At 28.3% G+C, this 19,457-nt stretch overlaps 1 protein-coding gene across 5 annotated transcripts in view; it reads right to left on the reverse strand.

Moving 5' to 3' along the window:
- The window catches only part of LOC103575814 (optomotor-blind protein), a 93,299-nt gene that overhangs the window by 38,196 nt on the left and 35,646 nt on the right, over positions 1–19,457 (reverse strand). For 2 of the 5 annotated variants that reach the window (XM_008555764.3, XM_008555766.3), the window contains 2 exons: positions 18,719–18,832; positions 16,829–16,991 (listed from right to left, as the gene is read on the reverse strand). In XM_008555764.3, coding sequence (XP_008553986.1) covers positions 16,829–16,991; positions 18,719–18,832 — 277 coding nt within the window. Of the gene's footprint in view, positions 1–16,828; positions 16,992–18,333; positions 18,448–18,718; positions 18,833–19,457 lie in introns of all 5 variants that reach the window. The other 3 variants (XM_008555769.3, XM_008555765.3, XM_008555767.3) reach the window with 3 other exon arrangements.

A 19,457-nucleotide genomic window follows, 5' to 3' on the forward strand; every position in this document is an offset into this window, starting at 1 on the left:
GAAAATTTAATTAAAATTTCAACCATTTTTACTTAAAAGTTTTAAAATAAAACTGTATTATATTGAGGATAAAAACTGGTAGTTAATATTTTTTAGTTGCAGATCGTAAACGGAAATAAAGATAAAATTACGTGTCGTCTATAGTCCCTGAATTACAGAGTACATTTTTCACGATACGAGTTTCGTGTCGGTAAGTGCAGTTTTATCGGTTGTCATTCGACGCGCTTGGACTCATTGCATAACTTTTAAATGAATACGAATAACATATAACAACTTTGGACATGCACATTGTGTTAGGTGGAGTGGGGGGATAGGAGTAAGAAAAAAATATCTGAGGTAATGATAAATTTATATAAAAAATATTTATATAATCTATAGCTAATGATTACCTATAAATTTTTAATTTCAAGATTTATGATATCATTTAATGGTCTTTAGGAATTTTTAAATGAGAAGTAAACTGTTTCCTTTAAAAAAAATGTATAATAGAAAATTATTGTAATAATGGCATGATTTTGTTCAAGTGTAATGTAAAATTTTATCGACAGAAGGTCAAAAAAATTATTTATATCAATTTAATTTGCTATTAAAGTTCTGAGCTTGAGCATAAATAAAATAAATATAAATAATACTGATACTATTTTATAATAAATTTATACTACACTGAAAAACTTTCAATAATTTTTTTTTCTTTTCATCCTCAACAGTCACCTGGAGTCTAGAAAATTCCATAGATTTTGAACTATATTTCTATACTTCATCTTTTGAATTTGAAACTCAAAATTAGTGAATATTCACCTATTTCACTTATTCATGTTTACAGAGTATTAAGATATTTTGAGTTTGAAGTGCAAACCGAACCAGTTATTCTAAAAAGTGGTTCGATTGACATTTAAAATTAGTGAATATTCACCTATTTCACTTATTCATGTTTACAGAGTACTCCAATGAAAAGTGAGCGGATATAGGGACTTTTACCTTATTCATAAAAAAATAATATAAATTCTTCATATGCAAAAATTGAAAAAAAATTTAATTATTTTTTGCTGTATGACAAGTAGATATGAAAGGTATAAATATATAATTTATCTTTGATAAAAAAAAGTTTTTTGTATACCATTAAAAAGAGCTGAACGTATACACACACATACATATATATATATATGCGTCATGATTGTCACTTATATATCGGTTGATAAATAAAGAAAAACTAAAATAAAGTGTTAAAAAACAAAAATGTGAAAAAAATATAAAAATACATGTATGGATAAGAACCAAGAGTGTGTAGTATTGTAGAGTAAAGACGTGAGAAAGACAATGAGAGAAAAAGATTCAGGCAATGGTGGCGGCCACTCGATGACAAGCGAAGCGTGAGGCCGACAAGACCGCGGCTTTTACTTGCTGTTTGTTCAGGCTAAGCCGGCGCGACATCTCGAAAACCGCTACATGTCTTTTAGACGCCGGCTTCTTTCTATATATATTTATGTCTTTTTCCTTTTTTCTTTTATACCTGTATTATAATATACTCAGGATTTTAATAAGACACCCAATGGGGTAAGATGGAGACTTTAATTTATTAAATTTTTATCCAAACCTTTCCTACGTTTTTTTGTTATCGCGAAAATAAATTTTAGTTTTAAATTTGGTTATACGAAATTTAAAGTTTTTAAACGATTTGTAGAGATAATTAGAAATTATTAGACAATTAAGATATTTTCTCACGAGATTTGTGCACATCAGAAAAAACGATTTTTGAGTGCATAAATTTTTTTACTTTCTCCAAGAAATTTTTCCGTTATGAAGTGAAAACAAAAATTTTCTTGGGGTGAGGAAAAATTTTTTCTAATTATGAGAAAAGTTTCGTTTTTAATTCATAATACAAAATATTCCTTGCGCCAAGAAATCCTTTCTTTTTGTGTGCTTCCTCTGCTTTTTTTAAATTTGAAATAGTGAAAATAGTGACTCTTCACTGATTACTATAGTGAAAAGTATGTCACTAATTCAAATAGTGGTATAGTTTTCACTAGCAATTAGAGACTACTCACTGCCAAATAGTAATTGTCACGTGATTTTCACTAATTTGTTTTTAAAGAGTGTAAAGCACTTAAGCGTGATGTCGTTTTTCAAATTTAAGCAACACTATATAATGTACACTGTGAAAAATTTCCATTAAATTTTACTATGGGTGCATTGTAACACCGGACCATAAGAAAACTGGCACAAAATTTACAAGTGTCCCATAGTAAACGGTATGCGCAGACGACACGATTGGGACCTATGCGCATACGTTTACCATGGGACGCTTGTAAATTTTGTACCAGTTTTCTTATGGTCCGGGGTTACATTGCACCCATAGTAAAATTTAATGGAAATTTTTCACAGTGTATCTTTTGATGACTTGCTTAAGATTGTCGGAGAAGTTGCCTATAAATATATCAAAGCTGATAAATTTTATGAACTTGAACAACTTTTTCAATTCAATCAGAAAATTATATTATTTCATAATATAAAATTTCATGAATTTTAAAAATGTATTTAATAAGATATAGTTATAATAACTCTTAAATTTAATCTAATGAATTAACGTTAAAGTAAAAAATGCCCGGCTGAGCGCGATTTTGAAAACAGTCATTTAATTTAAATTTATAATTTATTATAAAATAATTTGATACATGATATTTTAATATATTTAGATTCACAAATAATTATTTATCAACAATTATATTTTTAGTTCTAATTTTTTTTTATGAAAATTATAAAAAAAAAACGCCTTAAACAGTTAAAGTGAGCAACTAATAGTACTGAACGGGTATAGGGGCTTTTACCTTAATTATTTTTATTATTTGAAATATGCAATCAGGAACTGGAATAATTTTATAACTTGAAGAAAAAAAAAGAATAAAAAGTAAAGATACTTTTTGTTGTACAGTGATCACAGTGAGCATAGGATTTAATTATGCAGTTCACAGTAAAACTGAAATCCCGGAAGGTGTGATTGGACTCGACGAAATGTGTTTATTCGCGTTAACGCCATTTCGAGCGACGTGCCACCGAGCAATGCCAAATAACAATCAACGAAAACTCTCCTAGCACTAGAATAACTCATTTGGTTAATAGTACGTGCCGACGACCACATTGTTGCTGTTTGATATACCACGAAACTACGTTAAATGAAATAGTGATGACTATATATATATATATATATATATATATATATATATATATATATATATATATATATATATATATATATATATATAATATATATATATATAAACGTATATATTTTATGTATAGATTGTACATATACTCTATAGCCTCTAGAATTAAAATGGTTATAGCTCTACTATGTTGTTGTGGTATCAGTGGTATAAATGAGAATACATGAGGAAAATGATTTAAAAATGAGGATTTTAGAGGTTAAATATTAACTAATTAATAGTATTTACCACCAGCAGTTCTTTTTTTACTGAATACTTTACACTGCCAGAAACTCCAATTTGAAACTAAACTTTATACTTATGTCTATAATATATAACTGTTTATAGACAAATCTAGTGTAATATGACCAGATCAAATTAAATTTAGGTGAAGACAATTTGGACTATCTGTTAATTAATTACAAGTATCAAAAATTTAAAAATCTAAACGTGCAAAACTCACTTGCTTATTCAAAAAATGAAGAGAAAAGAAAAAAAAGTTTTCGGCTATTCATTCATAATAAAAATAAAAACAAATTGGAGTGTAAAAAAATGATTAATAGATGGCGCACTTATAAGCAGGAAACAATAAAAATAATGATGATAAAATAAAAAAATGGCAGCTACATTTTTTTTATGAATTCTCCCAGTTTGAAGCTTATATAAATGGGCAATCAAACAAAAAGGATTTGGATATTGATTTTTAAACAGGTTCTTCTATTTGAGGATCTAAGTGTAAAATAGAAACTAGACCAATCGTTTGCACGCTTTCAAAATTTTGAAATTAATAAGTGAATTTTTTATAAATATTATTTTTTTAATTTTTTACTCTATTTATTTTTAATTTTAAATTTGTCTGATGTCTGCTACGTTCACACTCATAATATTTACGGATAAATAGTAAGTATACTTATCAGAGTAAGATAAAAAATAGTTCTAAAAAATGGTTTATATGCGATTAAATTTAATTAAAAACTTTAAATGAATCGATATATTATTTATTACATAACTCTGGTAAATACATATGTAATGCAGTTATCTAATACATATCTTTCGTCAATTTGTTGTTTTTTTAACTGACAATAAAACAAGAAATGCCAGTTCATAAATTATTTTTCACACTTATGGTATTCTATATAAATTTTAATCGGCTAATATATATTATCGTATAGTAAATGAATTACAAATGTCCAAATAAATTATAATAAATAGAAATAATTTTTGATTAGTACTCTCTAAAAATAAATTAGTGAAAATCACTATTTTCCAGTGAATACTCGCTTTTCGCTACAGGAAAGTATACAACTATTTCAATTACCGATATATTTTTCATTAGAAAATACTATAGTATATACTAGTAAATACTATATATAATATATAGTCATTTTTGTTTCTTTGGAATTCACTTTTACGGAATTCTAAAATTTTTTTTTTTTTATTGAAATTTTTACGCCTGTTATCAGATTGTAATTATAATAGATTTGTATTTTAATATTAATATGTAACTGGCTCTGTTATTGGCGTAAGCTGTTGGACTATAAATAAATAAATAAATAAAATAGTGAATATAATAGTCACTATTTTCACTAGTTTAGATGTAAGAAAGTATATAAAAAATAAGATTAAATGATTGTATACAATCTAAATTATAAAAAAATATTTTTTATCTCAAAATAATTTGAAGTCTTTTGAAGTGACTAAATTCAGAGTCTAATCAAATTCGAGCATGAAAAAAATAGTTTAGCAATTATTCAAAACAAAAGAGAAAGGTCAGTATATCTCGAGCTAAAACTAAATTTCTACGATCAAGAAAATAATCTTGAATAAAATCTTCGAATTTGTGCACTAAGGATATTGACACTGCCATTCTATAATAGGCGTATTCCAAAATTTTACATTTTCACTTTTTTTGAAAAATGGAATCATTGTAACAATGTGCAGTTTATGTCAAAACTTTAGAGGTCAAATTGTTTATTTAGTATTTTTAAATAAATATTCTAATATGCCGTATCCCACATTCATATAAACTCAGTCATATGTTTAGTATTTTTTACTTTAAGTTAATTTTAAGCAAGCAATTAACGGCGTGAGTAAAAAGGTAATTATGAATCATTTTTTACTCTTCTTACAGCATATAGTTCAAAATTATGTATTCACTACAATTGCCTGTATTTTATGAAAAACGTGAAAATAAATTTGTAGGTTATACCAATGTAAACATAATACAAATAATTTTTCTTTGCCGACCGTGAGACGTTTTTATCGACTCCTGAAAAAATTTCCCAAATGTGAGATACGACATATTAGAATGGCAGTATCGATATATGAAATTGAAAATGTCCAATAACGAAATTTCAAGTAAGAAAAAGATCTCAGTGCATGTAGTTGATAAACCGCTTCAGTTTTCACAAAAAATTGTCTTAAAAGTGATCGCATTATTTTCGAGATATGGTCAAGCAAAAATTAAAAATATAGGTATCTTCTATTAAAAACACTCTCAATAGATTATCCCTAAAATCGTGTAATTATCGCATTTCTCTACATGAATCACAAATAAAATAATAATATACATTTAATGACGTTATTTTAATGCTAAATTAAAAATATATACATATTATTAATTCTAATGTATAGAAAATTTATTAATTTACCAAAGTACACTATGTCGGATATTTTGTTCCTAAAAGTCATATATATATATATATATACATATATATATATATATATGTATTATTTATGATAAATTATTGAAGTTGAGCATAATTACATCTAAAAGCTCTCATCATATATAATTGACTGAATTTTTGTCAATTATTAAATATAAACATACCGAATTTAAAAAAATTTCTTTAAATATAAAAAATAATAATAATGATGAAATTGGTTGTTTTAAATTTATTATTCATCGCAAAAAAATAGCAGCACATTTTTCAGCAAAAATTTTAACGCATGAAATGAATTACTTGAGTGCATTGAACTTTTTAAATGTATAAAGACAAAAAAATTCCAAAGTCCTATAATTAATGAAAAGTATTTTAGATTCCACGTATTCGATGAACTGTATATATCAAAAAAATTTGAATATTAACGAGCATTATCAACTACGGTATCACCGGAAAACTATAATTGATTTTATCAAATTGATAATAATATGATAAATTGTAAGCTATTTTTGTGAGATTAATTGAGAAATGCTCATTAAAATATTAAAATTTAAATATTACAAAATAAAAAAAATTTTCTGTTTTTTCGAAATAAGGCAAAAATTTATTACAATCATTCAACTTGAAAAATAATTCATCAACTAGAGTTCTCAAATTGGGATAATGTAACATATGTTTTGGTGAAGAAAATCACTCAAGGAAAAATTTAATGTATGAAACAGTATTCGAGGATGATTACTTCTTACAAGTTAATTGAATACAAATAACTATGAATCAAAATTAAAAAATTATAAATTAAATTGAGCCAAATTGAAAAAATTAATAATTGAGGTAACAAAAATTCAAATGATTCATAAAAAAACTAGCGACAAATCATAATCACATATAAATGAGTAGAAAAATTAACTTGAAGTTTTAAAAAATTTAAAATAAGTTTTTAACAATAATAATGTAAACACATACATGTCCCCCACTACACTATCGTATGTTCGCGAACATTTGCGCGACTAGCAACAGCTTGTGCGCATTTTATACCGCGGTGGGGACGACGCCCGCCTCTAGATACGCCCTCTGCTTTCCCCTCTCGCTGAGAGATGAGTTTTTATGTGTTGATACGTGTACGTATATGTGCGTGGATGTATAACACATGTAGAATGTATTACATACGTATATCACACAGGGTGACTGATCAGTAAATTCGTTAACCCGGCTATTCAGTCTTCGCTGGTATAAATGTACAGAAAACAACCAAAATAGAGTCTGACTGTAGTAACATACATTCCAGATTTTTGAACATATATATACATATATGTATATATGTATACATATACATACAGAAAAAAAAATTTTTGGCGCATGAAAATTTTTCTCGTCTCAAAAAATTTTTGTTTTCAATTTATAATACTAAAAATTTCTTGAAGCAAATAAAAATTTTCTTGGGGCAATGAAAAATTTTTTCTATCAAGAAATCCTTTTTTGTATGTATACATACATATACATATATATATATATATATATATATATTGCAATATGATGTTGGAACGTCTGGAAGAAATGAAGTCATCATATTTCAAATTACTTTAAATATAGTAAAAAGTTTGTATAATTTAAGAGGTGGCAACAATTCCCTCTAAAACCAAGAGTGTTACAAATGCATTACATTAACACACGTGTTTATGTGTTCCATGTTTAAGGCTGAACCAAATTTTTTAATTCCACTTTTCTTTAAAATTATTAATTAATTGTTATTACTGAAATTTTCGTAGCTTCAAAAAAATCTGTCAAACAAACTGTTTTGTAAGACTAATCCTTCTAATGAAAATTTCTATCATTTGAGTCACATAATTATAGAAGATGTAATTAGAAATGTAAAATTTGAATAAAAACTTTTCAGCGTTTTCTGAAAGCATAACGAAAGTTGAAAAATTTGTTTTTACAAAAAAAAAATTCTGCCTCGTGAAAAATTTTTGTTGAAATTCTCATTTTTAACATGATTGCAACAAACATGGAGAGAAATATCAATATGCTTATGTAGGATAGTAGTATTTACATTTCTCTATAGTTTGTATAAGCAGTCACATAAGAATGGTGTAACACAAACTATAGAGTAATCTAATTATTACTATGCTGCATAGACATATTTACTTGACATTTCTTTTCGTAAAGAAAGTTCGATTAATTTCTTTAATAGAGTGTAAAGAAGAGGTGATATATTTGCTCCTAATGATCGATTTTCAAAATTCATTGTTTTGGTAATTAAATGGTTTTAGCAATTTTAATAATAATTAATATCTGGTACGGGCGAACCCGAGACAAAATTGAACAACATATAAGAATCGTATAAGTATGCAGGCCGAAATTGAAGAGTATTTTAGAAATGGAAAAAAAATTTTTTCGTTCAAAAATGATTAATATTGGCGGTATCGAAAAGGATCGGCTAAGTTGACCGAGTGAGACAATGCAGTCAGTTTTGAGCGTTGTTTTTTCGAGAATCAAGAAATTGAAAAAGCAAAAAATTCTTGAAAATTACGAGCACACTACAAAGAAATTTTTTCTCAAAATTTAAACTCACTGTTGTAAGCAAACTGCTCTATCTTATTCTTGACCATATGAATACGAATTTTTAAAGGAAAAAAAATTTTTTAGTTTCCGACATGTTCTTATTTTGATTTAGGTTTTATTCAAGTCTTTTTCGAAATCATAATAGTGTTTTTCGTCCGTTATTAATTCTCAACGTTAAAAACCAAATAATAAAATGGAAAGGGAAGAATAGATTAAATATTAATAGGATCGTTTATTTAAATGTGAAAGAACCTTTTCTTGCACATATATAAGTTGGTATTAGTATATATGTATATATAGCATACAGAAGTATAACATTACGCTTTATTGAGATACACATGAAGCTGAGGAATCTATCAGTTTGGGGATGAAGAGTGTTTGATCGTGTTCCATTCGACCCTCATGAAGACACGGTCAGAAATAGAGGAGAAATTCACATACATATACAAATATAAGTACACATCAGAGCACTGATGCAGTAGCATCTGTATTTGTTGATATCGAAGGGATGTTGAATCAGAGCCGGCGGTCGTTGGGGTCTCAATTGGATCGCTCACAAGTGAAAGATAGATTGTCTGGGATCGTCTTACGGCTTGTTCGAATCTATTAAACTGAAATGCGCGTTGCGGTAGTTGTACCATCCCCTACAACTGCTCAGGCCAACCCCTAAAGAGGATTTAGTCCTTGTGAGCTCTACTTCGCTCTATCTCTTCCAACACCGTGTTTCCGATTCGTCTAAATCCGTCGTCTATGGACTAATATATATATGTATATATCCATAAATTATATATACATACATATATATATATATATACGTAAAGATGTATAGAGCAACCAACAATAAGAGAGATAGACAAACAGTAAAGTGCTCAGAGATAATTAATTCGAAGCCATAAAGATATTTTAGTTTTATTACCCTGGTGTATATGTATATATATCTATGTATAATGTTTTATTAATATTAAGAAATAAAAGAAAAAAAGATAATATATAAAACATCGAAAGATTAATGTTACATTCTCTTTTTTTCACACGAAAAATATGAATACTGATCACCGTCTTATATATATATTTAATTTCAACGTAGTATATTTATTATCACGATCAAGTATTCGGTATGCTTTGATCAATTCAATTAGACCGCAAAAGGTATATACGATGAATAAATTAATTGATGAAATATATCCATGTCTCTAAAGCTTCGTTTTATGATCGTTTCATCGCACCAGCGGTCTCATGAGATTCGTACCAAAGATCAAAAGCTTTATTCAAAAATCTCAAGGCAACTTAAATTTTCATAATATTCCAATGAATATAAATATATATAGCAGTTTTAAACTGTATCCTTTTTCTTTAACTCAATTTAATTCTTCGTTCTTACTCGTTTAAGTATACACACAACCACTAAGTTTTATTTTAATGATTAACGAGAATCGTTGGGTAGTCGTGAAGAGAGGCGTTAAAGGAGATAACGGTTTGACAGGCCGTTGGGTCACCATGTCCGGAACTCGTTTCGACTAATCACCACCTCATACTCTTTTACTTATAATTATTTATTTATTTATTTTATTTTGTGTGAGTTTTATCGTCGCGGCTAACAGAGAACAAGTATTTAATTCATATTATCAACATATATACTTTATTTTATTTCCTTTAGCTCGCAAATCTTTATCAGATATATATGATTCTTTTAAATATATAGATTTTTAAAATCCATATCATCTTATACTGCACTCATGCATTGACAATCTTATAGTTATTAATTTGAGCATTAAAGATATAGGATTAAATTGAGAAAACACTTAAAATTATTGAATGATCACTATAATCTAGAATTATCTAATAGTATGCATTATTAAAAATTAATTATGACTGTATAGTGATAGAAGTCTCTTAACGTTTATATGCTTATCGACATTAATCCTCAACTGCATCATTTGCAAATCATTCATCCGCTTCGTGTTTACATTACGTTAACAAACTACCTCCTGTCTATATTACAATGTGTCTCGACAGATCACGCGAGTTATCATGTAATAATACGTCTATCATCACTACCAGTGCCAGTGTTATTTTTCATCAATCAATCATTAATATTAATGAGCTTATAAGTGCAGTGTAACACGATTCATATCTAATTTAATTAGTAATAATTACAACTGATTCCAACTCACTATATATATCAACAATATATATTAACCAAAGTACCTGACTTTTGGGGTAATTTTCGCTAAAAATATCTACGTTTATACATTGAATGACGCCTTTCAATGGATCATTGTAAGGACTGTATCTATAAAAACAGTTTATGCACTGAAAAAATCAAACCCATAATAAATTTTACTATACAATTGTAAGTAAATTGGAGCTAGGACGAATAATTACCTTTATATCTACAAATATTATTCAAATAATTTATAAACTTTGATAGAGTAAAAATAAAATAAAAGGTATTAATTTATATCCTTTTTATATTTGTTTGGTTTCTGGCCAAAGTTTACACATAAACACATTTCACACCGGTTATGTTGATTCTAACATGAAATTTATGGTAAAATCAACACAAACAAGTATGAAGATCAATTTTAACATACAATTTGTTTAATGTATATTCAAAAGTATTGACTATCAAAAAAAAAACTATTTTTTTTTATCACCCCTTGAAGGATATAAACATAAAACTTGTCACAAGCCCTTAATATATCGTTTTTAAAGGTTAATTTACAGGAACAGAGTCGAACTGAACTTTTTAAATTTAAAAAAAAAAACTCCAATCAAGTATATTTGAATACATGTTTTTTGGCTGAAGTTTAGTCTGCTACACAATAACAAATAAATTACATAAAATCGGATAGTTTGGGTAAGCTACTAAACATAAAGTAAAAATTTCTTCGTGAAATTATGTTTCTTTGTTTTCTATAACACTGAGAATTAAAAACTCAAAAACGAAAAAAACAAAACATTTTTGTGAATAAATAAATAAACTACAGAAATGAATTTCATGAACAGCAAAGATATTTGATCACTTTTAAAATTTCAACAGTAAAAATTTTGGTGAGAAAAAATTTTTTTTTTCTATAATTTACAAGTTTTTCAAGTGGCGTTAAAAAAAAATAAAATTATGGTTCTTTCATAATGTATAATATACACATATTCCGTTATGTCTTTATCCTATTTATTATAATGATCGGCACCGGTTTACCGGATTCTTCCACGCCTGTTTCTCGCTCGACGAACGCAAATTGCCCTGCGAATTATCCTTTTCAACCGTACACGTATTTGCTGTTCCTTTTCCGTTTGTCATATATAAACTCATTTGCCTCATTCACTTTTACATTTTATCTATATAACACCATTCAATGTTCTACATGATTATAATGTTCTGATATAGGGGATGACAACGTTGATCGCCCTTTTAATCCCGCATGTCTTAACCACCACTTATTTATTTTAATGATATTCTTTTGTAATTTCCTTATTTTTTATAACTTTTTACAACTTCAACGATTCTTGTCTACATCTATTGCGTACTCACGCGAACATGTGGTCTAGATAATAGTAACCAGGATGAGTCTTGTTGCCAATTATCTTTAAGACTATCGTTTTTTTACGACCACTCGATTGTTTTTTTTTCTATTATATGAGTATATATTAATAACTACAGCAACTATTATGCACAAAAAAGCTGTAATATATATTTGTTTCTTTTTTTGCATTTATTTATTTTATTTCTTCTTTATAAATAAAAAGTCGCCAAAATATACACATCTCGTGTGTACAAATAGCGATTTACACTTATTTATTTGTTATTTTATGAGTGTAGAAAAAGTTACACAGGTATAAATTAAAAAGTGTTACTTTCAAATAAAATAACATTTTTGTGTGTTAAAAAATAAATCGATTAAAGATATACCTGAAGATCGGAACGTTTTTTGCGCAGCAAAAATGAAAAAATTTCATGTAATTTGACTGCTTAGAAGTGACTAGAGGTAATTGGGGGTAGCTGCAATTTTCAGCTGACATACCAGCGCTTATGCGAAACATTTAGGAAATCTAAATCCAGTAGATTATTTACTTTCCATTTCGTTTTTTTATTTTCATTTTGCGAAAAACGTTCCGATCTTCAGGTACACGATCAAAGCTGGTCAAGCAAGATAACAGAGTGTTGAATTAACACTCAAAAGTATGAAAACGTTAGTACTTGAATTTTGAACACTCTTCTCTTACACTGATGAATCTTTTTTCAATGTGTACATTTATGCATATGATTTTTAATTAATTTTCCACACAATTGATACGATTGGCGTGAAAAAAAATTTTTAATTATTTTCATGACTTAAGTAATTTATTAAAGCAATAACTTTATTCAAAGTTCATTATTATTGTCGAATAAATAAATAAAAATATTAAGCATTGATGATAAATTGAAAATAGTAAAGTGCATTTTTGATGCATCATTTTCCCATGGAAAAAATAAATTTTAAAGAGCAAATTTTAAAAATTTAACTGGTAATTATTATCCAGGATGTATATAGTGCTATTTGATAATGTAATTTCATGTATACATATCATATTCGGACAATAAAACAATACGCGCATGAACATTTAGATGACAATAATGCGCAGACGCAAATCACTACATGGTATAAAGCTATATAAGGGAGCTATCGGCGTTTCTCTTGGATGCGCACGAACACACCTTGATACCCATCATCGTGTATAGTAGTTCGAACGCGTCAAAGAAAACTCTAGAGAGCGTCAGCCAAAATGGCTCCCTACTGTCTCGGTGCCGGTTCTCCTCGTCTAAGGCACGCGATTTTACGTAATAAAGCAAGACGAGTACCCTCGTGCCCACGCGAAGTGCATACGTAAGGGTATTACATATATCAAGTGGAATGAATGTATTCCATAATATATATATATATATATATATATTTATAGTTATATATGCATAGTTGGTTACTAAGCTATTATGCATCTCAATGCAAAAGGAATCTTTTAGCAACAATGTTACAAAATTTGGGTTTTTGTGGGTAACCACTACATCCATTTTGCGTGCACGCATGTATGCATGTATGCAGCTCTTTCAATTGTTGAAAATCTCATTCGCTATTATTATTGTTCCTTATACACTTTAGTATTTATTTTCTCACCAGAAATTTAACACGTTACTGAAGATAAAGATATTCTTCTGATAATACGCTTTACAATTTTATCTTTGAGATTCTCGTTAATATTTTTTTTTTTTTATTTCAAAAACACCTGGTATTGGTATTAATATTCGAAAAGGTTATAATATATAAACAGTAAGCTTCTATGAATTTCGAAATAGAGACTGTTAATTTTTTGAAAGGATTACTAATTGTAAAAATACGTTTATTTTATTTTCGGTAAATTTCTAATAGGATTTGCAATAAAATCCCACTGATTTTTCGATAAAAATAATCAAAAAAAAGTTTTATAAAAATTAATTATGTATATTATTGTTTTTCTTATATATTTTAACACTTACACGAAAAGAAAGGATCCAGAAGGAAAGTCAAAATTCAAAATCAATAACTTTTTGGCATTTTTTATGAATTGCAAAAATACTATTAGGCCAAGCTATCATGTCTTTTTGTGTGTAGATTTTGAAATTGAAAAATTTTGAGATTGACCGGCCAATTCTTACTGATAATATTTTTGAAATTAGTTCATCCTATTAATAAGTGGTATTATAAGGTTACAGGTCTATCTAATTTAGCTATTGCAAAAATATAAATTTTTTAGAAAAATAAATTAGAGAAGCTACCGTAAGTATATATTCAATAAGTTAGAGTAACAATTACAGAAACTTGGAATTTTAAACAAATTTCAATTAAGAAAATAAAAGATAAATTCGTTGCTGAAAAAAAATGTGAAGCATTAAATGACTAAGAATTTTAAAAACCCTAAGGGATAATGAGGGTGAAATGTTTGATGAAGTAAAATGTTAAGAAAATAGTACTTAAAAAGACAGCAATTATCGTCCTTGAAAAACATCAGGAGATCAAATAAGAATTTAAGTACCCAGAGTAGTGTAAATAGGTTTTGTGTTGGGATTTCCCTTATTCCCATATAAGAATTAGAGCAAAAGTGGCGCCTACGCTTTTATTTTATCTGTTATTATGTTTAGAAGAAAATACCTGTAACTAAAGAGAAGCCACAATAACATGTGGTAACGTTTTAAACGGAAGCAGCTGTCGTATTTTACTCTCTCATCTTTTATGCTCCTGTGAATCTTCTAACTGGCCTTATTCACCTTTACTTATTCCGTATGTCGGCGTCCCTTTGGTTCGTTTCTTTAAAGTATCTGTTTGTCATTCTCAAACACATCGTCATCACTGTTTGTGTCCCTGAAGTGGATGGACGACCACATTCTACATAAACGTACCGAGAAGAGAATCTTCCAATAAAGACAAGAGACACAACACTATTTTTAAAACCATTCGGGTAAAAAATATAAAGAAAAATTACATTGTTTACAATGCTCGACATATTTTGCGCGAACCCTTGACTCCAATACAAAGTTACATAAAACAAAACATTATTTTGATTCCTAATAAACAGCAAAGTATAAACTCAAGCTATAGCTGTTTTACCGAGAAAAAAAGATTTCTTGGCGTAAGAAATTTTTTGTTTTCTATTCATAACGCGAAAAATTTCTTGGGTCAAAATTCTTTTCTATGGACTGATAAAATTACCGTACCTAGAGACTGTTATCATGAGAATTAAATCTATCTATAGATTCAAAGAACTATATCACAGTAAAAATTTTGTTAGTCATTAACAGAGGAATGACTTATCCATACAATAGTTGATGTCTTCGACAATTAGAAACTCTTTTAAAATTCATCAGTGAAAAATACTGACAAACAGTGAATTTTGATTGATAAATAGCCTTCAGTATATCACTGATCAAATCTATATGTACAGTGGTCATCTATCAGTAAGGTTTCACTGACTACGTCAGTACTGTTCACTAATGAATTTCAAGATACAGTGACTTTTAAATTAATTTGAAGGTCACTTGCAAAAACCTGTGATTTCAGTTAACCAGGAATAGAAATAAGAGTGAGTTTAAAAAAATAATGTAAGTAGTATGTGTGTATGTATGGTCCAAGTCAAACCTAATAAAAACCTAAGGAATATCTTGACTAGGGTACATTGAAAAATCTTCAACGGATAAAGGATAAGCATCCGCCCGAAATAAATAGGTGCATGTATGTAAGAGTCGAGCTAATGCCGATTCCTGCTTAGAGATCATCACAACGGGACCAGGTGAAGTATCTCTATTAGCCGTATAGAAGGGTTCATTTTTAATTTTATGGGTCTGTGAACAATCTGGATGTCAAAGGATCATAAGTCTTATAAAAGTCTCCTAAAAAAAGCTTTTTTGTTGGTTATCCAGCTTGCTCTTCTGGTTCTCCTATATTCCTGTCTTATATTAGTCTATGCAATGTAATGTAGGTGAAGCATTCGCGGTCACATTAGCTCGACGAATGAACGAGCAAACAAGCCGAGACGAGAGATTGATGAGGAGGTTAAACGAAAGAGAGAAAGAGAAACTTCATAAAGAAAAGAAGAGAGCAAGCACATGTACACTCATCGTGAGCCCTGTGCTGGACGGAAAAAAAAAAATATCAGAAAACGAGTGTGACAACAACGTAACCTGGTAAAAGAAAAAAGTAAGATGAGGAAGAGGTAAAGAGAAGAAGAAAAAAAGAAGAAGGAGAATAATGAAGAAAGAGAAAGGAATAAGACGGGCAGCTAGTGAGGCTGAGAAAAAGTGGCCTGACAAAGGTCGGCTGCCACGCACACTGCTCGGTCGCCAGCCAGCAGCCATTGACATCGAGGTTGAGCAAAAGAGGACTAGATTTCACGAGCCAGCGATGCAAGATGATTCAAAGGGTGCCGACAAACCCGCAAAAGGGATTCGCGGGGACGTCGGTGAGGGAGGCTTCATGTTAACCCGGGTGGTGGCTGTCTTTTTGCCAGAACTACCCCAGAATAAGCTAAAATTCCAAACTTCAGTAAAAGAAATAATAATAATAATAATAATAATAATAATAATAATAATAATAATCATAAAAAAAGGAGCCAATTGAAACGGATGTGAGAACGGAAGAGAATTGTCAAGCCTCTTACTTAATTTAACCCTAATAACTTAATCTGGATTTGTTCTAGATGTTAAACTCAAGAAAATTGTGTTGCTATAGTTTAATTTACTGCAGTTTAATCAGACTATAAGCAATTATCATGTGCTGGATGGAATAAGACCAGTAGGCTATATACTTAAAGTCTAACTTTATAATAACTATGAGGCTTAGTATAAGGAATTACTTAATACTAGTAGTAAGTGATTGGTTGGTTTGCGTTACGTACAGTACTTACATAGCCGTGCTTATCGCTCATGTTGTTGGTTAATTTGAGTTTATGGAAGCTCACGACTTTTTGCATCCACTGTTCTCCGCTACTTGGTGAGTCTGGGTGTATATACATCCTCTTCGGCATTTCAGGATCCGCTTTTCCGGCTACCATCCACCTACTGTTTGTATCAATTCAAAAATTTATTTTAGTCACGTATTTTTAAAAAATATTTGTTTATTACTTTTATATAAATATTAAAGCCCATGGCAATTTAAAAATTTTATAATAAAAAGTCATTTTTATACTTTTTTAATTTCCAGTTAAATATTTTTTAATTAATTTTTCAAACTTGCTACTTGTAGTTTAAATTAATTGATAAAATAAAAATGTTATCATTATGAAAAAATTATGTACTGTGATAATGATCAATAAAGTCGTTTTTTATTTAGAAATTTTAATGTTCACTGGAAGTTAAAAAATAAATCTTAAATTACTTTTAATCGAATTTATTCACAATATAATTAAAATTAATTATTTTAATATAAAAAATTATGACTTTTTATTTTTAAACTTGTCAATTATCATGTTTTTTTAAACATTTATAATTAAAAAAAAATACTAATATTACACATGCCAAACGCGATGAAGATGAAGATAATAATATTTTATTTAAAGTATTCATTCATAATTTATTAAAAAAAAAATTAATAATGTGTTCATTTACCAACTTAATAGACTTTTATAATGTCTTAATTAGTATACTCCCCAATTTAAAAACCAAGAGCTCAATTTATTTTTAAATTTTAAACTTTCTTATAGAAATTTTTTTTTTTTTTTTTTTTTTTTTTTTTTTTTCAAACTATTGCAATGTTAAATTTTGTTTTCAGAAGAAGTTGAAACAAAGTCGAAATTGACATTTACTACACAAAAAAATAAGAATTTCTTAAGGCAAGAAATTTTTTTTCGTGCTCCAAGAAAATTTTTGTATTCAATTCATAATACCAACAATTTCTTGGGGTGAGAAAAAATTTCATGCGCCAAAAAAATATTTTTTACTGCACAGGGTTAAAAATGAGTCTAGTATGAAAATATAATAATAAACTTATTTTTCTTCATCTCCATCGTCGATTGTCAGAGCTTGCGATCCCCATACCAGTCGAAAAAATGATCTTCCTCACTTGCTTACAAAAATATTATCAGAATTTGACAAATGATGATAAAGTCTTATTATCATAAAACTATAAATTGTTAGTGGCGATTTATTAATTAATTAAATATTTATATTTACTGGGCATAATATGCATATGACATGTTATATACTCTTATAAAGGTATATCTATATTGCCAATTACAATAAATTGTTCAAAAGAAAATAATAATTTTCGACGTGTATGAGGAATTGTTCGCAGCGCACGCTCCACGTTTACAACACGAGGGGTTTACTAATTTAATAGATAAAAAAAACTCGATTAATTTTGAATATTTAAAAAACAACATTATTTCATCCGAATAATAATCACCTGTTGTGAAATTTATATCGGCACTCGTCGGATGCCGCGATGTCCATCAGAAGTATGTAGCTAGCCTGTTTGTCTAAACCGGACACCCTCACTTTATAAGCGGGAAACATGCGTCTGCGAACAATTTGCAATTGCAAGAAAACAACATTGCCAATTAGTTGATTTCTTTCGTCCACTGTCTGTTAAATATTCTATACATTATACTTTCTTTTTATAAAAAAAAAAATACATTTATTCCTGTGTTTATTTAATTATTTTGTTTTATTAACAAACACCATTATAAATGGCGGACGAAGATGCTGGTAAATTAATATCCAAAAGGCAATGTAGTAATTTGATTTTTGTTTTTTTATTGTCTTGTATATTTCACCAGCAAATAGTCTACCTGTTGTGAAATTTATATCTGTAGTCATCGGCTGCAACAATATCGAGAAGTAAGATGTATTTGGCCTTGGCATCCAAACCGGAAACTCGGAACTTCATTTGTGGAAACATCTGCCTAGATCCCGGATCAATATTTACACACAGATTAGAACGCCTTATGTCTTCATATAATTAATACAGGCATTATAATTATAATATATTTATTATCATACAGTAACTATTTTTATTGTATTCATGTCTTGTTCTAATCGAAGCGTGTTACATTTGTCGAATTACAATGTAATTAATAATTCAAACATATGTCAATTAAAAATATATATATATATATATATATGCTAGCACTGTAAAAAATAACCGGTGTGAGTTCACGCTATCGCGGTGTTAAGATTATCCGTGTTAAAGTTAACTCTAAAAACGATGTTAAAATAACACCGGTAGTGATGTAAAAATTTTCCCCGGTGTTAAAAAAAAGTAGTTTTATTTTTAAAGTATCAGAAGTTGAATTGTATTTAAAAGACAAGAAGAAAATTTTTATCGTGTCAAAAATTAATGATACTACAGATTTACCAATTTAGAGAAATTTGAAGAATATTTGTTCACAATATGTTAATGTTATTCTATAAAATATAAGAAACGAATTTTTATAATTCTAATCTCGTCACAAACTAAATCAGCGAGAAAGATAAAATAAAATTATCAATGATTGATTTATCATCTTCGTGGAAAAAAAAAGCAGTGAT

Source organism: Microplitis demolitor, chromosome 1 (genome assembly GCF_026212275.2).
Source record: "Microplitis demolitor isolate Queensland-Clemson2020A chromosome 1, iyMicDemo2.1a, whole genome shotgun sequence".
In the NCBI taxonomy this organism is placed as follows: Eukaryota; Metazoa; Arthropoda; class Insecta; order Hymenoptera; family Braconidae; genus Microplitis; species Microplitis demolitor.